The following is an 18,903-nucleotide window of genomic DNA, read 5'->3' as shown; positions in this document are numbered from 1 at the left end:
TAGACATCCCACATATAGAGGAAGATGGGCATGGATGTTAGCTCAGGGCCAGTCTTCCTCAGCAAAAAAAAAAAAAAAAAAAGAGGAGGATTGGCAGCAGTTAGCTCAGGGCTAATCTTCCTCAAAAAAAAAAAATTAGAAGCAATCTGAAAGGTCTAACAGTGGAAGAACGATGCATTTACAATGTGAACACACATGTGATGGAATATTATTCAGCAATTTCAATGAAGTATAAAGAGTGAGCCACAAGAAAGAAAGAATGTTAAGGTAAAAAAATTAAGGAAATTAATAAGTAAATATACTTATGACTGTTAAAAAAATAGTCGGGAATACCAAAAAAACAATTATATTGGGATGCTGGAATCATATTTGTTTCCCTCCCCGCCAGCTCTATCAAATTTTTTTAAAAAGTTATTACTATAAAAGAATGAAAAAGGAAGGTAAGAATGCCATGGCTGGAAGGCCACTAATTAAGTCACATACAAAGAGCCTCAAGATAAGACCTAATGTGAGATATGAGACTAGATATTATAAGAAAGGTCACTGTCCTCAACAATTAATTGTCTCTGCTATTTTCATTCAAACAGCAAGCCATGCAAAACCACCGATTCTTCCTTTTTTCCTAATGGTAGGTCCCAAAAGGTATCCATCAAAGAGCTGCCTAGAGCATTGCTGATTATGACCAGCCTTCAGACAGCTTATTCTCAAAGGCTTTTTCAGGTCTGATTTGACATGAAATACACTACTTTTCTGGAGTACTTTTTTTTTTCCTTTGGTGAAAGAACAATGATGTTTAGTTACCCATCTTTTAAAACCACAATCGTAAAATCCAACTCATATATTGCTACTGCATTTTAGAGGGTTAAGGAGTCCCCAACCTAGACAGGCTATGGTTAAAAAAAAAAAAAAAGAAATTTTTTTAGGTTGCTTGTTTGAAACTCAAAAAGCATTTTTTCCCAGAAATATTATAGTAATAAAGGAAATGGATCTGCCCACTAAGGCTTAATTTCCATAATCTCTCCCTCAATTTCCTGGCCTAGAAGACTAATGGTTACTTAGGATGCTTCTATGCTTTCCTGGAGCCTCTCAGGCAGGTCTCCATTTCTACCACGGAATTTTCATAAGTGAGGTATTTTTCAGCTGGGAAATGCCTCGCTAACAATTTAATTTTCTATCACCTAAAATCTTCTAATATTAATTTTCACAAAACAGATAACACTTGACTAACTTAAATTTTAGATGAAAAATAGTTTTTAGGGGCCAGCCTGGTGGTGTAGTGGTTAGGTTCATGCACTTGCTTCAGTAGCCAGGGGTTCACAGGTTCAGATCCCAGGTACAGACCTACACACTGCTCATCAAGCCATGCTGTGGAGGTGTTCTACATAGAAAATAGTGGAAGATTGACACGGATGTTAGCTCAGGGACAATCGTCCTCAAGTAAAAAGGGGAAGATTGGCAATAGATGTTAGCTTAAGGCTGATCCTCCTCACCAAAAAAATATATATCCATATTTTTTTAGCAACCAGAAAATTAACAACAAAGGGGTATAAAAGAGCACTGAAATGTCCTAAGAGTTTGTGGACCTCAAACATCAAAAGCAAGATGCTGTTTTAAAATAGGTAAAAACTCAAGTGTAAAGATGGATGAATTTAAATTTAATCCTTTTTGTATAAAACTAAATAGTACTCTAATACCACTGGCACTAAGTGCTGAAAAAATAAGCTATAAAGCAAATACATGAAACAGTATTACAATTTAAATTCTTTGGATTCTTTATCTTCTAAGCCCCCACTTTTAATACAGAATTAGCTTTCCCAATCTAAGCACAGTAGTATTCTTTAACACTTTACACGTAAAAGCAGTACTTAAAGGGCACTTTGTGAGTTTTCAGTTATCAGGAAAGCTTTAAAAGAAAAAGTGGGGGTTAAAAGACAAGACAGCTTCAGACAGTAGCAGAGTATAACTGGAACAAATACTGGCTTAGACCTTATGTCTCTGACTACGTTCCTCTATTTTTCTACAAAAACCTTTTAACGTCTGATAGTTTCATCAGCCTTTCCATTTTTAAACAAGAAACCTTTACTTCCCATTATATCCAAGATAAATGAGCCCTAAGATTTCCTAAAGGGTAGACCTCAATTGTTGAGTTCCCTTTACATATGGCAAACATTTGTTTTAATTTCTGTTGAGACAGGGTTTTACGCTCCAAAGTGAACTTTCACTAGAGTGCTTAGGATGTTCACGAAAATTTTCCAAAGCTCTCTTTTCTGGTCCATTCAGAACAATCGGAATCGATAGAAGCAACAGGAGAACTGGAGCATATATTAGTCATACTTGATTCTCTCTGTCAGCGGTTCCCCTTTGTAATGGGAAATAATTTGAATTAGGATGGAAGAGTTGATAAGAAGGAAGAACAAACCAGCTAACCAGATAAACAGAAAGGTGTTCTGTCCTTGAAACTCAAGAACATATGCAGGAGCCAGCCATAAGGCCTGCCCTATAAACCACAACAGCAGGAGAACTACAGCTCTTTTCCAGGGCATTCTCACTAGCGGCATCACAAGGGGCAACAGGCAGAGGTACCAAAGAAAGTACTGGGAGGTGCAGACTTTGTTAAAAGTCACAAAAATGGACGTATGGAGAAAACAACAAAAGACAAGGTCTCTGTAATAGGCGAAAGACACCGCCGAAAGCAAGATAAACTGTGGTAGGAACGCGGCAATTCCCAGAGAAAAACTCCACTTGCTCTCTGCAGTCAAATACAGCATGTAGAAGTACGGAGAAAAGTTGTGCCGGATATCCCGCCTAGTCAGGTGATACAGGTAGGTGTGCTGCAAAAATTCCCAACCATATTTATAGTAGAAACCGAAGCTCAGAGCGAAAAACGTGAGTCCAGCAACTCCTACGAAGAGCAGCACAGCCCGATTACACAGCCTCTTCAGGAACTCGCACAAACGAGCCTTGAAAGAATACCGAGATTGACGGAGGCCCTCGTCGTTGTCGCGTTCTGGAAGCAAGTGGAGAGCTATGGGGAGGATATAGGTCACCGGATATATCTTCATATGCACGGCGAAACCATAAAACACGGCGGCACAGGCGACGAGTCTTTTTTCTATGAGGTACAGGGCCATAAGTACCAGGGAGGCGACGATCGCGTCCGCACTGCCCCGGCTGGATACCGCCATGGGGAGGGGGTTAAGAAGCCAGAACACACAGTAGCCGCAAGCCTGGCGGCGACCCAGCCCCTTAAGAAGCAGCAGGCGGTATTGGAGGAAAGCGGTGAGGAGGTCGCAGCTGATGAAGAGAAACTTTCCAAAGAGTTCATTGAGGTAGATGTTGGGGGTGAGGAGCCAACCTAGTAGCGGAGTGTAACGGTACGTCACCCTCAGATAAGGGGAGCGCCCTTCCGTGATGAAGCGCGCGGCGTCCGTGAACACCTGGTAGTCGATGTCTGTATACCGCACGAGCAGGGTCCGGTCCTGGAAAACCCCATAGAAAACCAGGGCGACTCGGGCAAGGAAGGCCACCCCAAACACCCCGAGGGGGGACACCCGCAGGTTCAGGAACCATTCTCCCCAATGCTTGGTCGGCACCATGATCTGTCTGCTCAAAAGCCGCTCAGCCCCAGTTCCAAACAGCCTTGGAATCTCTGACCTTCCCTTCGGTTCCTCGCCTCAGGCGGCCAGCGCATCTCCTACCAGTGGAGCTACCAACTGAAACAACTGCAGACGATCACTTCCGGCATGAAGCCCCGCCCCCGTCCTGCTTCCGATCGCCGGTCCCGCGCCCGGCCCTCAGTGGCTCCAACTGGAGAATGTCCTTCCTCTGGATTGGCTGTCTCGGCTGCTTCCTCTGGCGGGGGTGGGATTTCCGGTCTGTGGAGCAGGTGACTTCCACTTGCCGGAAAGACCCGGGCTGGCTAGCGTTTTTAAGGCGCGGAGTGGGTTTTGTTTGTGAATGACTGCTTCGGTCGGCGGAGACGGACCTGTGAAACGAAGTGAGCTTCAAGCTACATTCCTCAGGCTTGAGCCGGAGACCTGAGAGTGAAAAATGTAGGAGTGAAGGAAAAAGAAACCTGAGATAGTTTCTCAGGCTTTCCTCTGCCGGCTCGCCGGTAATCCCGGGGGTCTGTTGAGGGCCGGGCTAAAACGAGTTGAAGGGGGCCCAGGGTGTGTATGTCCCGTGCAGTATTTGGGGTTTACTTATATTTTGAAATTGGTAGTTTCTCTAAATTCGAATTTAAATCGGCGGCCAGTGTTTTATCCGGCAACCCTAGGTGGAGGGGCGGAAAGGGCGGACAGGGAAGCTTCATAGATTTCCTCAGCTGTGTGGTGCCTCCATGCCTCAGCCCAGTTGTATTCGCCCTTCTTTCTGTCAAGGTTGCCTTCCCCTCCGCAGTCAGTAACTAACCCGTTAGACCTCGGCTGGAGCGTTAATTCCTAAAAGCATATCCTGGCGCTCAGCTTACTTTTTCATCACCCGGTGGGACTGAAATGCAGATTCTCTCCGCTGACTGAGGGTAAACAGACTGGGGCAAAGGGGCTCTAAGCTCCAGAAAATCATTCACCCAGAAGACCCTGCCCTTCATAAAAGTCTTGTCTAGTGCCTGCCATCTTAGTGGTGCAAAACTCCCTTTTGGAATGACCATTCCTTTATTATAGTGTTTGCCATAACTGATTTGTGATAACTGATGTTTTGTTTGTTCTCTTCGCAGTGTTCCATCAGGACGCTTTGAGGTCTTTGAGAACAGATTATCTTGTTCTTTTCTGTACCTCAGCATCTAAGACATTACCAGACTTATAGTAGAAATTCCATAAAGGTTGAATTGACTTTGGATGTTCCTCTTACCAGAATACCTCTAGAGTGGCATCCTTGGAGTGCTCCTAACTCCCAGTCCTTTTCTCTTTCGAATGTGCTTTACCTATCTCAAGTTCTGTCCCCGTTCACGCACCCCACTCCAACCCGGCTTCCATGAACTTCTCACCAAGGACTCCAGCCCATTCGCTCTTTCCCTTCTGCGGGCATTTATTACACTTATAGTCTGCATTGCAGAATTTCATAATTTATTTTAGATTGTATTCATAACCCTTTCAATGAGAATTTAGGGTTTTTGAGGTCAGGAATTATATCTTATCCTTAATTTTTTTCAATTACTCATAATTTATTGCAGTCTTAGGCACATGGTAAATGTTCAGTAAATACTGACTGATTTGATTTTACAGATTGATCCTGCTTCCTGGGCAAAGTCTTCTAGTCTAGCATTAAGGAGACGAGATGACTCCATCCAGTCTGAACATCCAGCTCCCAAGACTACCCTCCACTCATCCATCACACGATTTACATTTGTCCTTTGGATAACCATGTTAACCTTCTACGTTCCATTCATATTCTGATATCTCTTTGTCCTCTTATGTGCCGTGGTGTAATTATATGCCTTATATTAATAATTGCTTTTAACTTTTTTCTTTTTGCAGTACAGTAGCTATACATACAGTGGCAGCACATCACTATGCAAATGATCATGATGATGATTTCTAATAGCCAGCTTTGTTGAGGACTTATTTGCAGTGTGTCAGGCATTGTGCTAAATACTAATGTGTAAGGTAGATATCCCACCTTCACAAATGAAGATATCAAGGCTTATGGACATAAAGTAATTTTCCTAAGTCACATAGTCAACTAGTGGCAGAGCTGGAACTTAAAAGTAAGTCTGTCTGGCCCAGAGTATTCTTAACTACTGTGTGGCTAACCTGCAGATACAGTGTTGATGATGAGTTCTAATTTCCCCCTCTGCTTTCTCTCATTGATCTCTTGTCTGAATCTCTCTGAGATTCTCTCTCACTGTGACTCTGTCCTAGTGTTGCGAGGCTCTGAGTGTTGGTTTATTGACCCTGCCCACACCTTTGTAAAGAATCCCTTCGTTATATCTTGTCCATGTAGCCCATTGAGTGTGTCATCCGTTTTCTGCTGGAACTCTGACTACTATCAATCACTTTCTTTTTTTGTAGATCTTGCTTATATTTCTTGCTTTGTAATTTCTTTTAAATGTATTCCTAATTCCTTTCATGCTCGGCATCCTGCACCTTAGTTTAGACCTTCAACAACTCAATTTAATAATATATATTGAACACCTATACTGTACTAGGATCTGTAACATTTACCTTCCCCCAAGCTTTTGCAAGTCTCTTAACTGGTTTAGTGTTTCCTGTCTCTATTCTACTGCCAGATTTATATTCATAAACAGAACTTTAGTTAGATTCTTTCCTTCCTCAAACATCTTCAGTAGCTCCCAACTGCCTATAGAAAAAAATAAAAAACTATTTAGCCTGATATTCAGTCCCTCCATTACCCTACCTTTTCAACCTATTGACCTAGAAAGCCGTCTACTCCAGGTTTATTAACCATCCCTTAAATATACTTTGTGCCTTCTTCCTATGATGCTTTTGCTCATGCTGTACCACCTCTTCATGTATATACCATTTGTCCTCCAATGCTGGGCTCAAACCTCAACTCCTCTGTAAACTCTTCCTAGACCTTAACTAGTGGAAGTGATCTCTCTTTCCCCAAAACAGTGGTGTTTATTGTCTGTTCTTTTTCTTTTTAACAATTATGGCTTATGAAATATGTTATCTAAATCTTTTATGTTCATTTGACAGATATACCAGCTCCACTGCATACTAGCTCTGCGAACTTTAGGCACGGTCCTTCCCTCCCTCTTTTCTTCCTTCCTTCTGCTGCATTTGTTGAGCATCCTACATGCTGGGTGCTGTACTAAGTGCTCAGCTGTACTGGTGACCAAACACTGACATGAATTCCATCCACATGGCACTTAAAGTCTAGTGAGCGAGACAGACATTAGTCAAATAAATTCACAAATGATGTAAAATTGCCACTGTGGTTAAGTGCTATGAAGAGAGGTCCATGGTGCAATCATAGCTTTTAACAGGGGGGGGCTTCGGTCTAAGATGGATATAGTAAGAGTCGTCAAGGTTGGGGATTGGCAGGCAGTAGGGAGAGTTCTACCAAAGGAATAGCAGGTACAAAGCCCAGTAAGACTGTATGTCCCTCGATAGCATGTATCATGTCTTCTATTTCTTTGTTACTTGAAAGGCACCTTCTGTATAATAGGAACTCATTAAACATTTGCTGATTTTTCTTGAATGGTACGTCAAATGTGTTCTAACCAGACCTCTTAGATTGATACCATCCCTTGCCTAGTGCCTGTCCCTGTGAAATGTTTTCCACAGAGGTCTCACTCTTCAGAACATGTTGTTAACGGGATATCTGACCCTTAGTGTATGCTGCTTGTTATTTTATCTTGTTTTCCTCACAAGTTTGTAAGTTTCCTCAAACATTAAGGGACTGTATATTTCATATATCTTATTTATCTATCTGTGTCTTATGACTCATCCCTAAACTGGTGTTTCCTAAATGTTGTAGGTAATCATTTATTGATGATGATAAGAATCCCAGTTTTCTCCCTCCTTCTCCCTCTGTACTTCCATTTCTGGGGAATGAGAGTCAGTGACTGTGGCATCTTTTGCTTCTCATCGGAGAGAATTCAGGGCTAGATATTGAAAACCAGGCCTTTTGCAAGCTAATGATAGATAAGAGCAGAAGAGAAATCCATTCTTTTGAGAGCTGGGGGAAGAAATGCCCAACAATTAAATGAATGGGCTTATAGAGCCTTGAGGATATATAAGGAACGTCTACACTGTAGCATGGAAGGGAAATTGGGCTCATGATCACTGGCCAAAAGGGACAATGCCCAGGATCCAAAGCAACTTGACTTACCTGAATTAAGCTGAACCAATTTTCAGATTCTGGGTCTTAACATTTTTTTTAATATGTCCTTTAAAAACTGCATTGAAAAGTATTTGTTAAAGGATCCTAAAGTTAATGAGGGGAGGTGTGGGAAAGGAGGGAATGGATGATGGCAATGAAGGGGAAAGGCCTGGCCACATGGTCAGAAAGTCTTCCAGCACAGCCTCATTCGACTCTCCTTTCCCATTGGTAGGCCTATGAGTTCAGGCCTTAATAATAGGATTGATTCAGATTTCTAAAAGAAGATAGAGTAAAGAACAGAGATTCATCCATTTTATTTAGTAGGTTGCTCTGAACAGACAAAAATAAACCAAAAAAACATCTCACATCTTTTTCCTAAGTAAATTTGACCTGGTTTAGTCCTTAATGCAATGAATGGAAAAGCCATCTCTAGATACTTCTGCTTCAGTAGAGTTGGCCATTACTGAGCCTGGAGGCCCATGCTAACTTTACAGCAAAGGTAGTGTGTTATTTTACAAATAAACTAGGTTCACTAGCAGGGGTAAAGGACCAGGGGAGCAGCGCTGGGGAGAGGGCAGTGTCCCCAGCTTGTAGCAATAGTATAACTGGCTTCCTTTCTCTGCATAGGCCTCATGGGGAAATCCCTGGATGGTCTTAGTAGCTGACAGAGATCAGAGGGATAACGAAGTGAAGTACACAGAAGGGATTTCAGAAGCCTCTCGTGTCCCTGCACCATCCCCCAGGCAGGTGGCAGCCCCACTCCTTATTTTCATACAGAAGCAACAAAGCCAAAGCACTACCTCTCCCCCATGCCCAAATGCCAGGATTGGGACTTCTAGCATAGAGAGCATTCTCTTTGGGCAGCTTGCAGCCATACAGAGGGCTGGCCCTCTGCCTTGGGAGTATCTTCGGCCCAGCAGCTCTTTCATCCTGGCATTTGGATTCTAGGGTTGAGGTTTCCCTTCAGTGCCTCCCACACACCAGTGTTCAGCATCTCAGTTTAATAGCCATCACTTCCAAGGGCTGGAGCTCCAGTTGCCCCCACCTTGTGGAAGAAGGGGAAATACAGGCCACTTCAAGAGAGGAAAACAGAAGGGTGCTTTTATTTTAAAGCAAAAAAAAAAAAGTGCTACAGTGACAGGACACTTCTGGAGATAGAAGCACACAGCATGAGTAGTGGATTCTCCTAGACTTCCATGGATGGAGTATCTCCCTTCCTCATTTTCCTCCTATCTCCCCTCTTCCTGGTCCTACCAGCAGCACACGGTTTATCAGAAGCCTCAATGGATGCCTCTTTATTTCTGGAGAGCAGATTCCAGCCCTCCCTTTCCCATCATCACACCAGAAAGACCTCATCAGGTGTCTCACATATACTGAAACCAGGTGCACTGGTTTTAAGTCTGGAAATCTGGGGAGTCCTACCCCAAAACCAGAGCAAGATGTCTGTCTCATGCTAAGATCTCTGAATATTTCCTTTCTGTACATTCAGTTATATTTGGTCCTATATACATCTATATACATTTCTCTACATATATATATTATCTCTGTTTCTTTCTCCTTAGATAAACCTTTCATATATATGATATCCTAATTCCCGAGCCTTCACCTACCTCTTGTTTGCTAGCCCAAGGAAGACTCCAGGGGTTCATCAATTTCGCTAGGTGCCCCAGCACCACCCATTCTCATCTTCACACCCTGAGTATCCTCCCCCATCAGTTGTCTTGCCTATCCTCTGAAATCCCCCTTAACATCTGTGCCTAGTGCTCTCCTGACATTCCAAGTCTATGGTTGGTGTGATCGGGGGCCCATTTCTCACCAAACCTGGCTCCTTCTAAAGCTTGTCCGATAGCTTGAAAGGGGGTTTCAGCTCAGAGGAGATGGGGGCTGCAGTCTAAAGCCATTAAGGGTTGAGGGTGGGGCATGTTATTCTTTGAGGGGCTTATGGGAGAATAAGCTAAGTTGTATTAAAAAGTATGATTTAAAGTGCAATTTAGAGCAAAGTCTGGGATCATGGAGGAGAATCAGAAAGGGTAGGTGGGAAAATGTTCTCTTCTCATTTTGTTATCCAAGAATCTGTGCAGGGTCTAAGGGCTTAGACAGCAGGGGAATGGGAAGAGAGAAATTCCCTCAGGAAGGATGCAGCTGTGTGCAGAAAAAACTAGACGGAGGATAACTTGCTAATGGATAAGAAGATATAGATACACACACTCACTCACACACACTGCCGTACTTTTTGCCCTTAGACATTGAAAGAAATCAGGTGAGTAACGGTGAATAATGTTGAGAGCTCAGAAGCTGGCTCTGCCTTCTGTTCTCTGTTTTAGATTTTCAAGTTTTTCTGGTTCTTGTTTTCTTGAGAGCTAGGGAGCAGTGGTGGGGTTTATAGTAAGTAGAGAATCAAGGGTCTTCATTAAGATATAGTTAATCGAGTTCAAGGAGAGATCAATATAAGAGGATCTTGTGCAGTTGTAATGAGTGGTGACCGTGGGTCCAGCCTCAAAATTTAGAGTTTCTCTGCAAACCTCTGCACACAGATGCGTGTACACATTTTGGATATGTATGTAGCTGAATCCACCTTAAATAAACTGCCACTTGATTGATATAGGGATTCTGTGCCAAACCACTTTGAGGTGGAGGATGTTCCTTGGTCTAAATGAGACCAGGAAGCACTCTTGAGATTTGGGGCTTTAGAGAAAGTTCTGGTGCCAATACATAAACTTCCTGACTCCAACCACAGTCCCCACAAGGGAACAAGGAATGGCCTGAGTCAGATCTCTTACAGTACACCTTTTAACTTGCCTAAAACTGGCCTCATGGCAGAGGAAAGTAGAGATGAGGCTGATACTCATTTTATACCAAGTCTCAGAAATGGCTGAGGGAGACTGTGGTTACTTGGTCAGGAGGTATAATTTCCTTCCCTCCCAGTATTACCTAATGAAGTAGCTGGCACTTTTCAGAAGGGCCTTGGGAGGGATAATAGGGAGAATAGTGTCTGCCAGCCAGAGTTCTGCCTTAACAAAGCATCCCCAATTCCCAGAGGCTCCATACAGCAGTCTGGAAATCAGAATTTACTCATCCCACTTGGTGGGGTTGGTTTAACTTTCCTGGGGAATCTGTCCCCTGTCAATCTAGTTTTAGTAGAACATCAGTGTTGAGAGGGAGGTCCTTGTATTTCCCCTCCCTGCAAAGGGTTGGGGTTAAGGGAAGAGAGGGCTGGGCTGGACAGGAAAGAATTCAAGAAGCCAGGGACAGTGTAATCTGGAACACCATTTCCAGGCCTTTCCATGGGGCTGAGCACTAGACTTTTTCCAAGGGAACATACTGGTGAGGATCATCCCATTCACAAGGCACAGGGAAACAAATCCCAGGGCTGCCTGGAGGATAGATCCAAGGTTTTGGACAACAGTTCAGCATTATTCATTCCACACTGAAGAGTTCAGAATCCAGAATGGGTGCAGGTGTGGTAGTTGTGACTATATGTTTTGTATTTCTTGGGTTAACTCCAATCCTGCAGGAACAGGCATCTATGAGATAACTGGCTATGCTAAGAAAGGGTCCACTTGAGAAACTAGAAAGAGGAAAATAGTAGTGGCCAAGTTCCTAGGTTATCGTCGAGAGTTACCAACAGAAATTAACTACACCATGAAAAACCCTAACTTCTTTCAACAGGTTGGTAGAGAACCCACGATAAATTAATTTCAGATTCCTATATTTCCGAGGGCACAGACCTCACAGGGACCATCAGAGAGTCTTGCCTTAGGGAACTTGGTAGGTGGGAAGATAGAGAGGAAGGGGGCTCCAGCCTCAAGTCACCCAACTTTCTGGTGATGGCGGGAGGTGGGGGGGAGTCTATCCATCCAACTGCACGGTCCTCCTAATGTGAGTCTCCAAGCATGGCTGAGGCCTTCTAAGCCACTTCAGCCTAATCTTCCCTCTCCTTCCCCCATCCTGGCTTAAAGGAGGTGTGTATCTTGGGGTGGAAGTGGGACGAGGTAAAAGGGGACAATGGGAGGAAAACTTGGATTCCAATTGGCCTAGACTACCCACAGGCCACTGAGTTAAAGAGGGAGTGGAAAATGGGTGTTTCTGGGGCTCTCCAGTAAGCCTGAGTAATATGCCTTACCCAGGCTGCCAAAAGAGGGAAAGAGACCAGAGGGATGGGGCGGTGGGAAACCAAGCCATCAGACATTGCTGATGCGCACACTAAGGGCACTGCCCTCCTTCTCAGCTTGCTCCCTTAATGACTCCTCCAACCTGAGCTTCTCAGGGTCTCCATAGCGTACAGTGCTGTCACGGAGGCCACTAGGAGGGGCCACTTTCACAACTTGGTCAAAAAGGCTGAAGTCAGCTATGTATTTACCACTGGCTGACAGTGAGATAGCAGGTGTGAACTCATAGCCCCAAAGGATCTCCTCTGGCAGGTAGGAAGTGCGCACCTGGCAGGTGGCACTGGTGGATTCCACTGTCCCACTTAGGATCAGCACCAGCTCAAAGTCACCCTCACCACTGCGAAGAGGGAGATCTTTCAAGGGACTGGTCTCATCTACCACATGGTAGAAGGTAAGGGGTAGAATGAGGAAGGGGCTGTCAGAGGCCGTGTCTACTTGGAAAGTCACATTGACTTGGTTGAGCCGGATGTTCTCACCCTCCTTGGTCTGGTGGGTCTGAAGCAGTTTGCCTGTCACCTGGCAGCCAATGAGGAGGCTCTTACGCATATTGGCGACTCGGATCATAAGGCAGGGCTTCCCATTGTGGGCAGCTACGACTGCATGCTGGCTGAAACGGATGGTCTCAGCCCGCTTCTTGGGCCGGGCAATCTTTGCCAGGAAGGTACCTGTGATGAAGATTTCCAGGATGGTGGTGAGCACCAGCTGGGCAATAAGAAGCACGATGGCCAGTGGGCATTCCTCACTGATGTAGCGGAAGCCATAGCCAATGGTGGTCTGAGATTCAAGGGAGAAGAGGAAGGCCCCAGTGAGCGTGTGCACCTGTACCACACAGGGGGTGTGGTTGGCCGGAGGGCCCAGCTCTAGCAGGTCCCCATGAGCCACAGCTACCAGATACCACACCACACCAAAGAGGAACCAGGTGCCTGCAAAGGTTGCAGAGAAGAGCAGAAGCTTGTAGCGCCACTGCATGTCGATGAAGGTTGTCCACAGGTCCTTGAGGTAGAGGAAGCGCTTGTCGGCAATGTGCTCCATTCTCACGTTGCTGCGACCATCTTTTGTCAGGACTCTCCGCCTCCGTATCCCTGGGCCCATTAGGGGCCGGGTTTCTGTCTGAGTGGTCTGGCTGTAATACACCTTGGCAACTGATGTCATCTGGAGGAAGCAAGACAGCATAATGGAGGTTATAGCAGAAATTCAGCCAGCTCCTAGCCACCAACCAATGGGAAGAAGTAACATTCATTTTGGTGCCACCAATTTATTCTTTTATTAGCAACTATTTACTGAGCACTTGCTATATGCCAGGCACTGTGCAAGATGCCAGTAAGTCAAAGATGAAAATGACATCATCTTTGCTCTCCAAGAACTCAAAGCCTGGTGAGAAAGGCATGTTCAAATAATTCCAATACAGTCTGATATTTGTAATTCTTAACAGAGGCAGAGAAGAAAGAGTAATAAGTTCACAGTTCTTTGAAGGTGGAGGTGTGAGTAAAGAGGGCTCTACTGGGCTCCAATTGCCACAAAACCAGTTCTGCGAAAATCTCGAATTCTGAAATAGGATCCCTCCTCACCGTCATGGATGGCATCAGTAAGAAAGACTATCCCATGGAAATCCTTCCAGGCCAATCCCCCTTAACACACACATACCATTAATTTCTCCATTCTCTCCCCTAGCCCCAAGTCAATACTCGCTGGTGATACTAAGATATTCATGTGGCTCAGAAAACAGCAGAAACTGCCCATTCTTCTTCAATTCACCCTTCAAGATATTCTCTGAGCACCCAGCCCGTTTCACTACTATTATCATCATCATCACCATCACCATTATCTATTTGCATCATCTGTGTTAGGGTCTGGGGTAGTGTTAGGAAGAGCACAGACAAGACCTGAACAAAAAGAAATAAGCAATGGTGGAGGAGAAACAACGTGCTGATGCTTCCTGGCAGCACTGGAACATTTTCCCAAGGACTGGGAGAAATGCCAGATTGTAGGTGGCAAAATTGTCTTGACTGAGTGAAGTAGGAGAGTTAGGAGTGTATATTAGTTAGTGGCTATGTCTGCACAGGCTCAAATTCAGGATTGCTATTTGTCCTGATAGTAGAAAGTGGGACAAGGCTCTGAAATAGGAGACAGCTCACTTAATTCAAGGTGCCTGGCACCCCTGCCCAAGGACTAACTTGTACTTTTCCAGCAGAGAAAGAATTTTAATCACTTTAGGACTTGAACTCTGGATCTGATGGCCAGATCTTCTGGGAAGGAGCGGGGTAGTCTCTGGGGAGTTTGGTCCCTCTTGGAGAACAGAGAGGCTCATCACATTCTCCATCCCGAGAAGTCTGAACCATTGAATTTTATCATTCTTCACACTGCCCCTACCCCATCTTCCCTGTGGCCTTACCCCTGGAAAGCTCTAAATTGTTTGGGTCCATTCAGTTACTCACCCAAGTTGGCACTAAATTGGAGATCACCAGTAGATGAGAATCCCAGAAGGTTTAGAGGCCACCAGGAGCCCATTTTACCAGCCCCCACCCACCTGGAACTTTTGTACAAGTGAGACTTCTCAGCCAGACTTGGATGCCATCCACTTCCCAATATCCTTGGCTACTTCAGAGCAAAAGGGAAGCTCGGTAATACTGAAGTTTGAAGAACTCTTACATACAGCCCAAGTAAACCCCTTTAGTACTCATTGGTAGTAATAATAATTTTAAAAACCACCAAAATGCCTGCATCTGTATACCATTTAAAGTTTACACGTTAGCATGCCTTCTCATTTGATCCTCCAATTCCTAAAAAGATGTGAAACCTCTATAAGGGATTTTGAGGAACTATCAGAGAACAGAGGAAGTGCTGGAAAGTTGTGGATGAGTGAATATAATTTTAATTTGCAAAAAGAAAAATGAGGTACATTTCACAAACTACAAACAGGTAAGATGTTGATCTGAGGCAGGATTCTAGAATGAGCATTAAGACTGAGTACTTGGCAGGGTGGGGGAAAAGTTATCAACAGGACCCAGCATGAGGTTCCCAAGAACAAGTCACATCAAACTCACTTGATCTCCTCCTGTGACAAAGTTCCTACATGCAAATCAGAGAAATGCAATAGGAAAAGTGTATCTAAACAAGATTTTTGACAAGATCTCATTATGTCCTTAGAGATAAAACAGAGAAAAATGAACAGAATGCTAATCTAATTCAGTGACTTAAAAAAATCAGTGGTACTGGTGAGTGAATCATAATAGCCTAGAGTCAGTTTTCTAGTGATATACCAGAGAGCTTTATCCTTGGCCTTGCCCTATTCCATGTTCTTAACGCTAATTTTATTCAGAACTATAGAACACATGGCCATCAATTATGTGGATGACACAAAGCTGGGACGGATCACAAATGTAAGACCTGGGGCAGAATTAGGTTCCAAAAGGAGCCACATGAGTGCACCAAATCTAACAAAAAGGATAAATGTTGGGTTACATACTTCGGTCCAAAAATTACCTGAGCAAATTCTGGATTGGGAACATGTGATTTAGTAAGCAGTACCATGAAAATAAATTTAAGCACTTTAGCAGAAAATAATCCACTATGAGTTATCTTTGTATTTTCGTTGCCAAAAAAGTAATGCAACCAATCTTAAGATACTTTAGTTGAATTAAAGTATCTAGAATAAGAAAGTAGTTGATTCTGCTCTGCTCTGTTCATCCCACACCTGTAGTATCGTGTATCAAAGAATACTCAGGATATGAGAGGATTCAGAACCAGATCACATAAGAAATGGTTGGAGGACATGGGGACATTTAGTCAGGAGAAGAGACAATCAGAGGGATATGATGGCTGTGTGCAAATGTTTGGTTTGAAGGGCTATCATGTGAATAAGGGTTTGGACTTGTTCTTTGAGCTGCAAAAGAAACAAGCAGGACCAGTGAGTTCCAACTACAGGGGAAAAGATTCCAGATTGATATGACAAAGAATACTGTAACAATCGGGACAGTCCAAATGTGGAAAGAGCTTCTCAAAAGGTAGAGAGTGCCCTGTCCCCAGAGGTGTTCAAGGACAGGATGACAAGCACTTTGCAGACATTCTATAAAGGAGATTAAAGCTTTGGATGCGAGGTCGAAAGATTGCCTTTGAGCTTCCACCTACAGTCATGGAGGATCAAGATGCCTGCTTCCTTGTCCCCATCTCTACCCACCCCACCCCGACCCCGCACTTTCGATGGTGACACTCAAGGATCCTTCACCAAAGTCCTAACTTGCTTTGTGTTGAGGAGAGATTTGGAATATCTGGGGAAATGGAAGCTCTGGGGCCCAAGGAAAACTTGCTTATTGTTCCCAAAATAATAGTCCATGATTATATATCACTTTACAGTTAATAAAACGTGTAATTTGACCCCCAAACTATAAGGTAAGTAGGAAAGGCATCACTAGAAACTAAAGCTCAGAGAGATTCACCCCAGGTAGATTAGTGGGAGAGTTGGAACCAGAACCCAGGTCTTCTGGCTCCTGGTCCAGAACTTTTCAATTGTAGCAACTGCTTCTGTGTACCCCAGGTTCATTCTCATGGGTCTCATGTTCTCAGGAGGCGCCTCTGTGTTATCCTGTATAGAGGATCATAGCTGAGGCAGAGAAGACAGAGCTTGGAGCTTCTAGAGCCCGGTGTTAAGGCTATAGACTCATGGGCACTGGAGATTTTGGCTACTGGCTAAAAGTCTTTGTTGTGATTGCTGCCTCCAGCTGTATGCCTGCTGTTGCCAACCTTTATATCTGCCTCCTCCAGCTGTAATCTGCTGCTCCCAGCTGTTGTACCACCTCCCACAGCCAGGCAGCTTTGTTCTCCATGGTGGTCAGTCAGAAGCAAGATAAACAATCAGCTACACTCCACCCCCAAGCTGGCCAGGCCTCCAGGGAGAATAGGCCAAAGCTCTGGAAATGGTTTGCTGCTGCCCCACCTGAAATACATATATTCTTTCCTCTAGAGGGTGCTGCTGCCCCAAAACAGTCCCAGGCAGACACCAGGGACAGCGTGAAGGATTCTGAAGACCAGCCCCCAAGTGGTGAGACGAGACAGAAAGACAATTAACCTTTCTTCTCTAGAAGAACTAATGATTCTTTCCCTAAAACAAAGGCCAGTCATACCTACAGTGCTGTCTAGCATGTTCCCTCAGCAAATACCACTCGCACCTGCTGCTTCATGCCTGCAGAAGGACCTAAAGCTCGCTTTCTCTACCTGAGAGCTCACGAGTCATTTACTCTCCAGCACAAATGGTTTATCAGAGCCTTTCCTGAGGAAGGGACTGCTCTGGAGGAAGGACACTGCACTTGTGTGTGACTCTCGTGACTAGAACTGATCCATAGCTCCCCACTGCCTTTAGGATAGACTACAAGCCTCTGAGCCCAGCATTCAAGACCCTTCAAGATTTGGCCTCTGCCTACTTCTTGGCTCCAATCTTGCCACTCTTCTACACAGCCCTTGGACTCTAGCCCTGTAAGGAGCCTCACTGTTTCGTCCTTTCTACCTTGGGACCTACTTTCACACTGCCTTGTTCCATGCCTACCTGATAACCTCCTACTTATCTTTCAAAACTCGATTCAAGTGTTAGTTACACCCTTCGAAGCCTTCTCTGACCCTCAGAGAAATAGTGCATCTTCCCTATCTCCCTGCCCCCACCGCAGCGTGGGTTTACTAAGCATGGTTTTGTACACATATCTATTTTAAAACATCATCGTGCTTTGCAGTAGTTAGTTTACCATTGTTTGCCATCTGTGAGTTCTTAATTTAAGGCCATGGACTCTGAGTTTCACCTGTTCCCCAGTATCGAGTACAGTTTGTTAAGAAAGACTGCGTAAAGGCATGATTGGAAGCCTGACCTGGACAGGCAGAGGCCAAGTGAGAGCCGGAACCTTGGCCTACCTTACAGGACAGGCCAGGTTCATGGAGACCCTCAGGCAGAGCCACGGCAGAGTGGGAGAGACCCAAGTTTACACAGGCTCCATTAATGCTGCAGATGTTTATAAATCCTTTTTTCAAAAGGTGTGAGAAGGGCCGGCCCAGTGGCACAGCAGTTAAGTTCGCATGTTCCGCTTCTTGGCAGCCCAGGGTTCACCTATTCGGATCCCGGGTACTGCTTGGCAAAAGCCATGCTGTGGTAGGCGTCCCGCATATAAAGTAGAGGAAGATGGGCATGGATGTTAGCTCAGGGCCAGTCTTCCTCAGCAAAAAGAGGAGGATTGGCAGTAGTTAGCTCAGAGCTGATCTTCTTCAGAAAAGAAAGGTGTGAGAAAGCAAGGCCCAAGCCATCAGTCCCAGCTCTCCTCTAGGCCAGCTATTCCCTTTGCAGGAAGATGGAGAGGGAAGATGAGCCCTGTAAATAGCTATGGGCATTGGAGTGGACTAGAGTGCCAAATTACGTGACTAGAAAGGATGCTTTGACCCCTCCAGGAGCAGGGGTGGAGGGAACAGGGAAGAGCTGCACACCTCCTAAATAAAAAGTGATGCTTTTTTACAGGACTGGCGTCCAGCGCAGAGAAGCAACCCTGAGCAAAGAACTTTATCTGTTTTCTCTGTGGCAAGAGCAAACTGACTGAAAAGAGCTTTGGGGTACTAATACCAAATGCATTCATTTCCAGATGTGAACAATTCCTCTTTCTTCTACCTGCTGCCCCTCTTTGGTTTCCCACATAGCTTACAGTGCCATCATCCTCTGAGTTACCACACTGAAAATCTTGGGATCTTCTCAAACTCTCCTCCTTCCTCATCTCAACTCTCATCTGATGCCATGTGCTGTGGACTTCTTACTTGGGTCTATTCCCCTAGTTCAGGTCCTTAATGCCTTTTGGCTGAATCACTGCATCAGCCTCCTACTCATGTCCTGTCTCCATTCTTTCCTCAAATCCTTCCTACGCTGCTACTGGATTACTCTTCCTCAGTTACACCTCTGATCACTAATCAAGGAGCATTTATCCAG

At 44.6% G+C, this 18,903-nt stretch overlaps 2 protein-coding genes across 2 annotated transcripts in view; both read right to left on the bottom strand.

Moving 5' to 3' along the window:
• Window positions 1-1,634: 1,634 nt before the first annotated feature.
• On the bottom strand, window positions 1,635-3,810 carry PIGM (phosphatidylinositol glycan anchor biosynthesis class M). Its single transcript, XM_005609970.4, has one exon. It carries the CDS (start codon window positions 3,594-3,596, stop codon window positions 2,325-2,327), a length of 1,272 nt encoding a protein of 423 aa, XP_005610027.1. The 5' UTR covers window positions 3,597-3,810; the 3' UTR covers window positions 1,635-2,324.
• A 4,270-nt stretch (window positions 3,811-8,080) lies between these two features.
• The window catches only part of KCNJ10 (potassium inwardly rectifying channel subfamily J member 10), a 31,958-nt gene continuing 21,135 nt past the window's right edge, over window positions 8,081-18,903 (bottom strand). The window contains exon 2 of the mRNA XM_001491211.6: window positions 8,081-13,106. Coding sequence (XP_001491261.2) covers window positions 11,967-13,106 — 1,140 coding nt within the window. The 3' untranslated portion in view covers window positions 8,081-11,966. The remainder of the gene's footprint in view (window positions 13,107-18,903) is intronic.

The sequence above is a fragment of the Equus caballus genome, chromosome 5 (assembly GCF_041296265.1).
Source record: "Equus caballus isolate H_3958 breed thoroughbred chromosome 5, TB-T2T, whole genome shotgun sequence".
NCBI lineage: Eukaryota > Metazoa > Chordata > Mammalia > Perissodactyla > Equidae > Equus > Equus caballus.
Note: the sequence above shows the minus strand (reverse complement) of the source record. Positions and strands in the feature narration are given on the sequence as shown.

Bases quoted from the DNA above. Each gene is read 5' to 3' on its own strand.
- PIGM (XM_005609970.4), bottom strand. From the start codon at position 3,596: ATGGTGCCGACCAAGCATTGGGGAGAATGGTTCCTGAACCTGCGGGTG.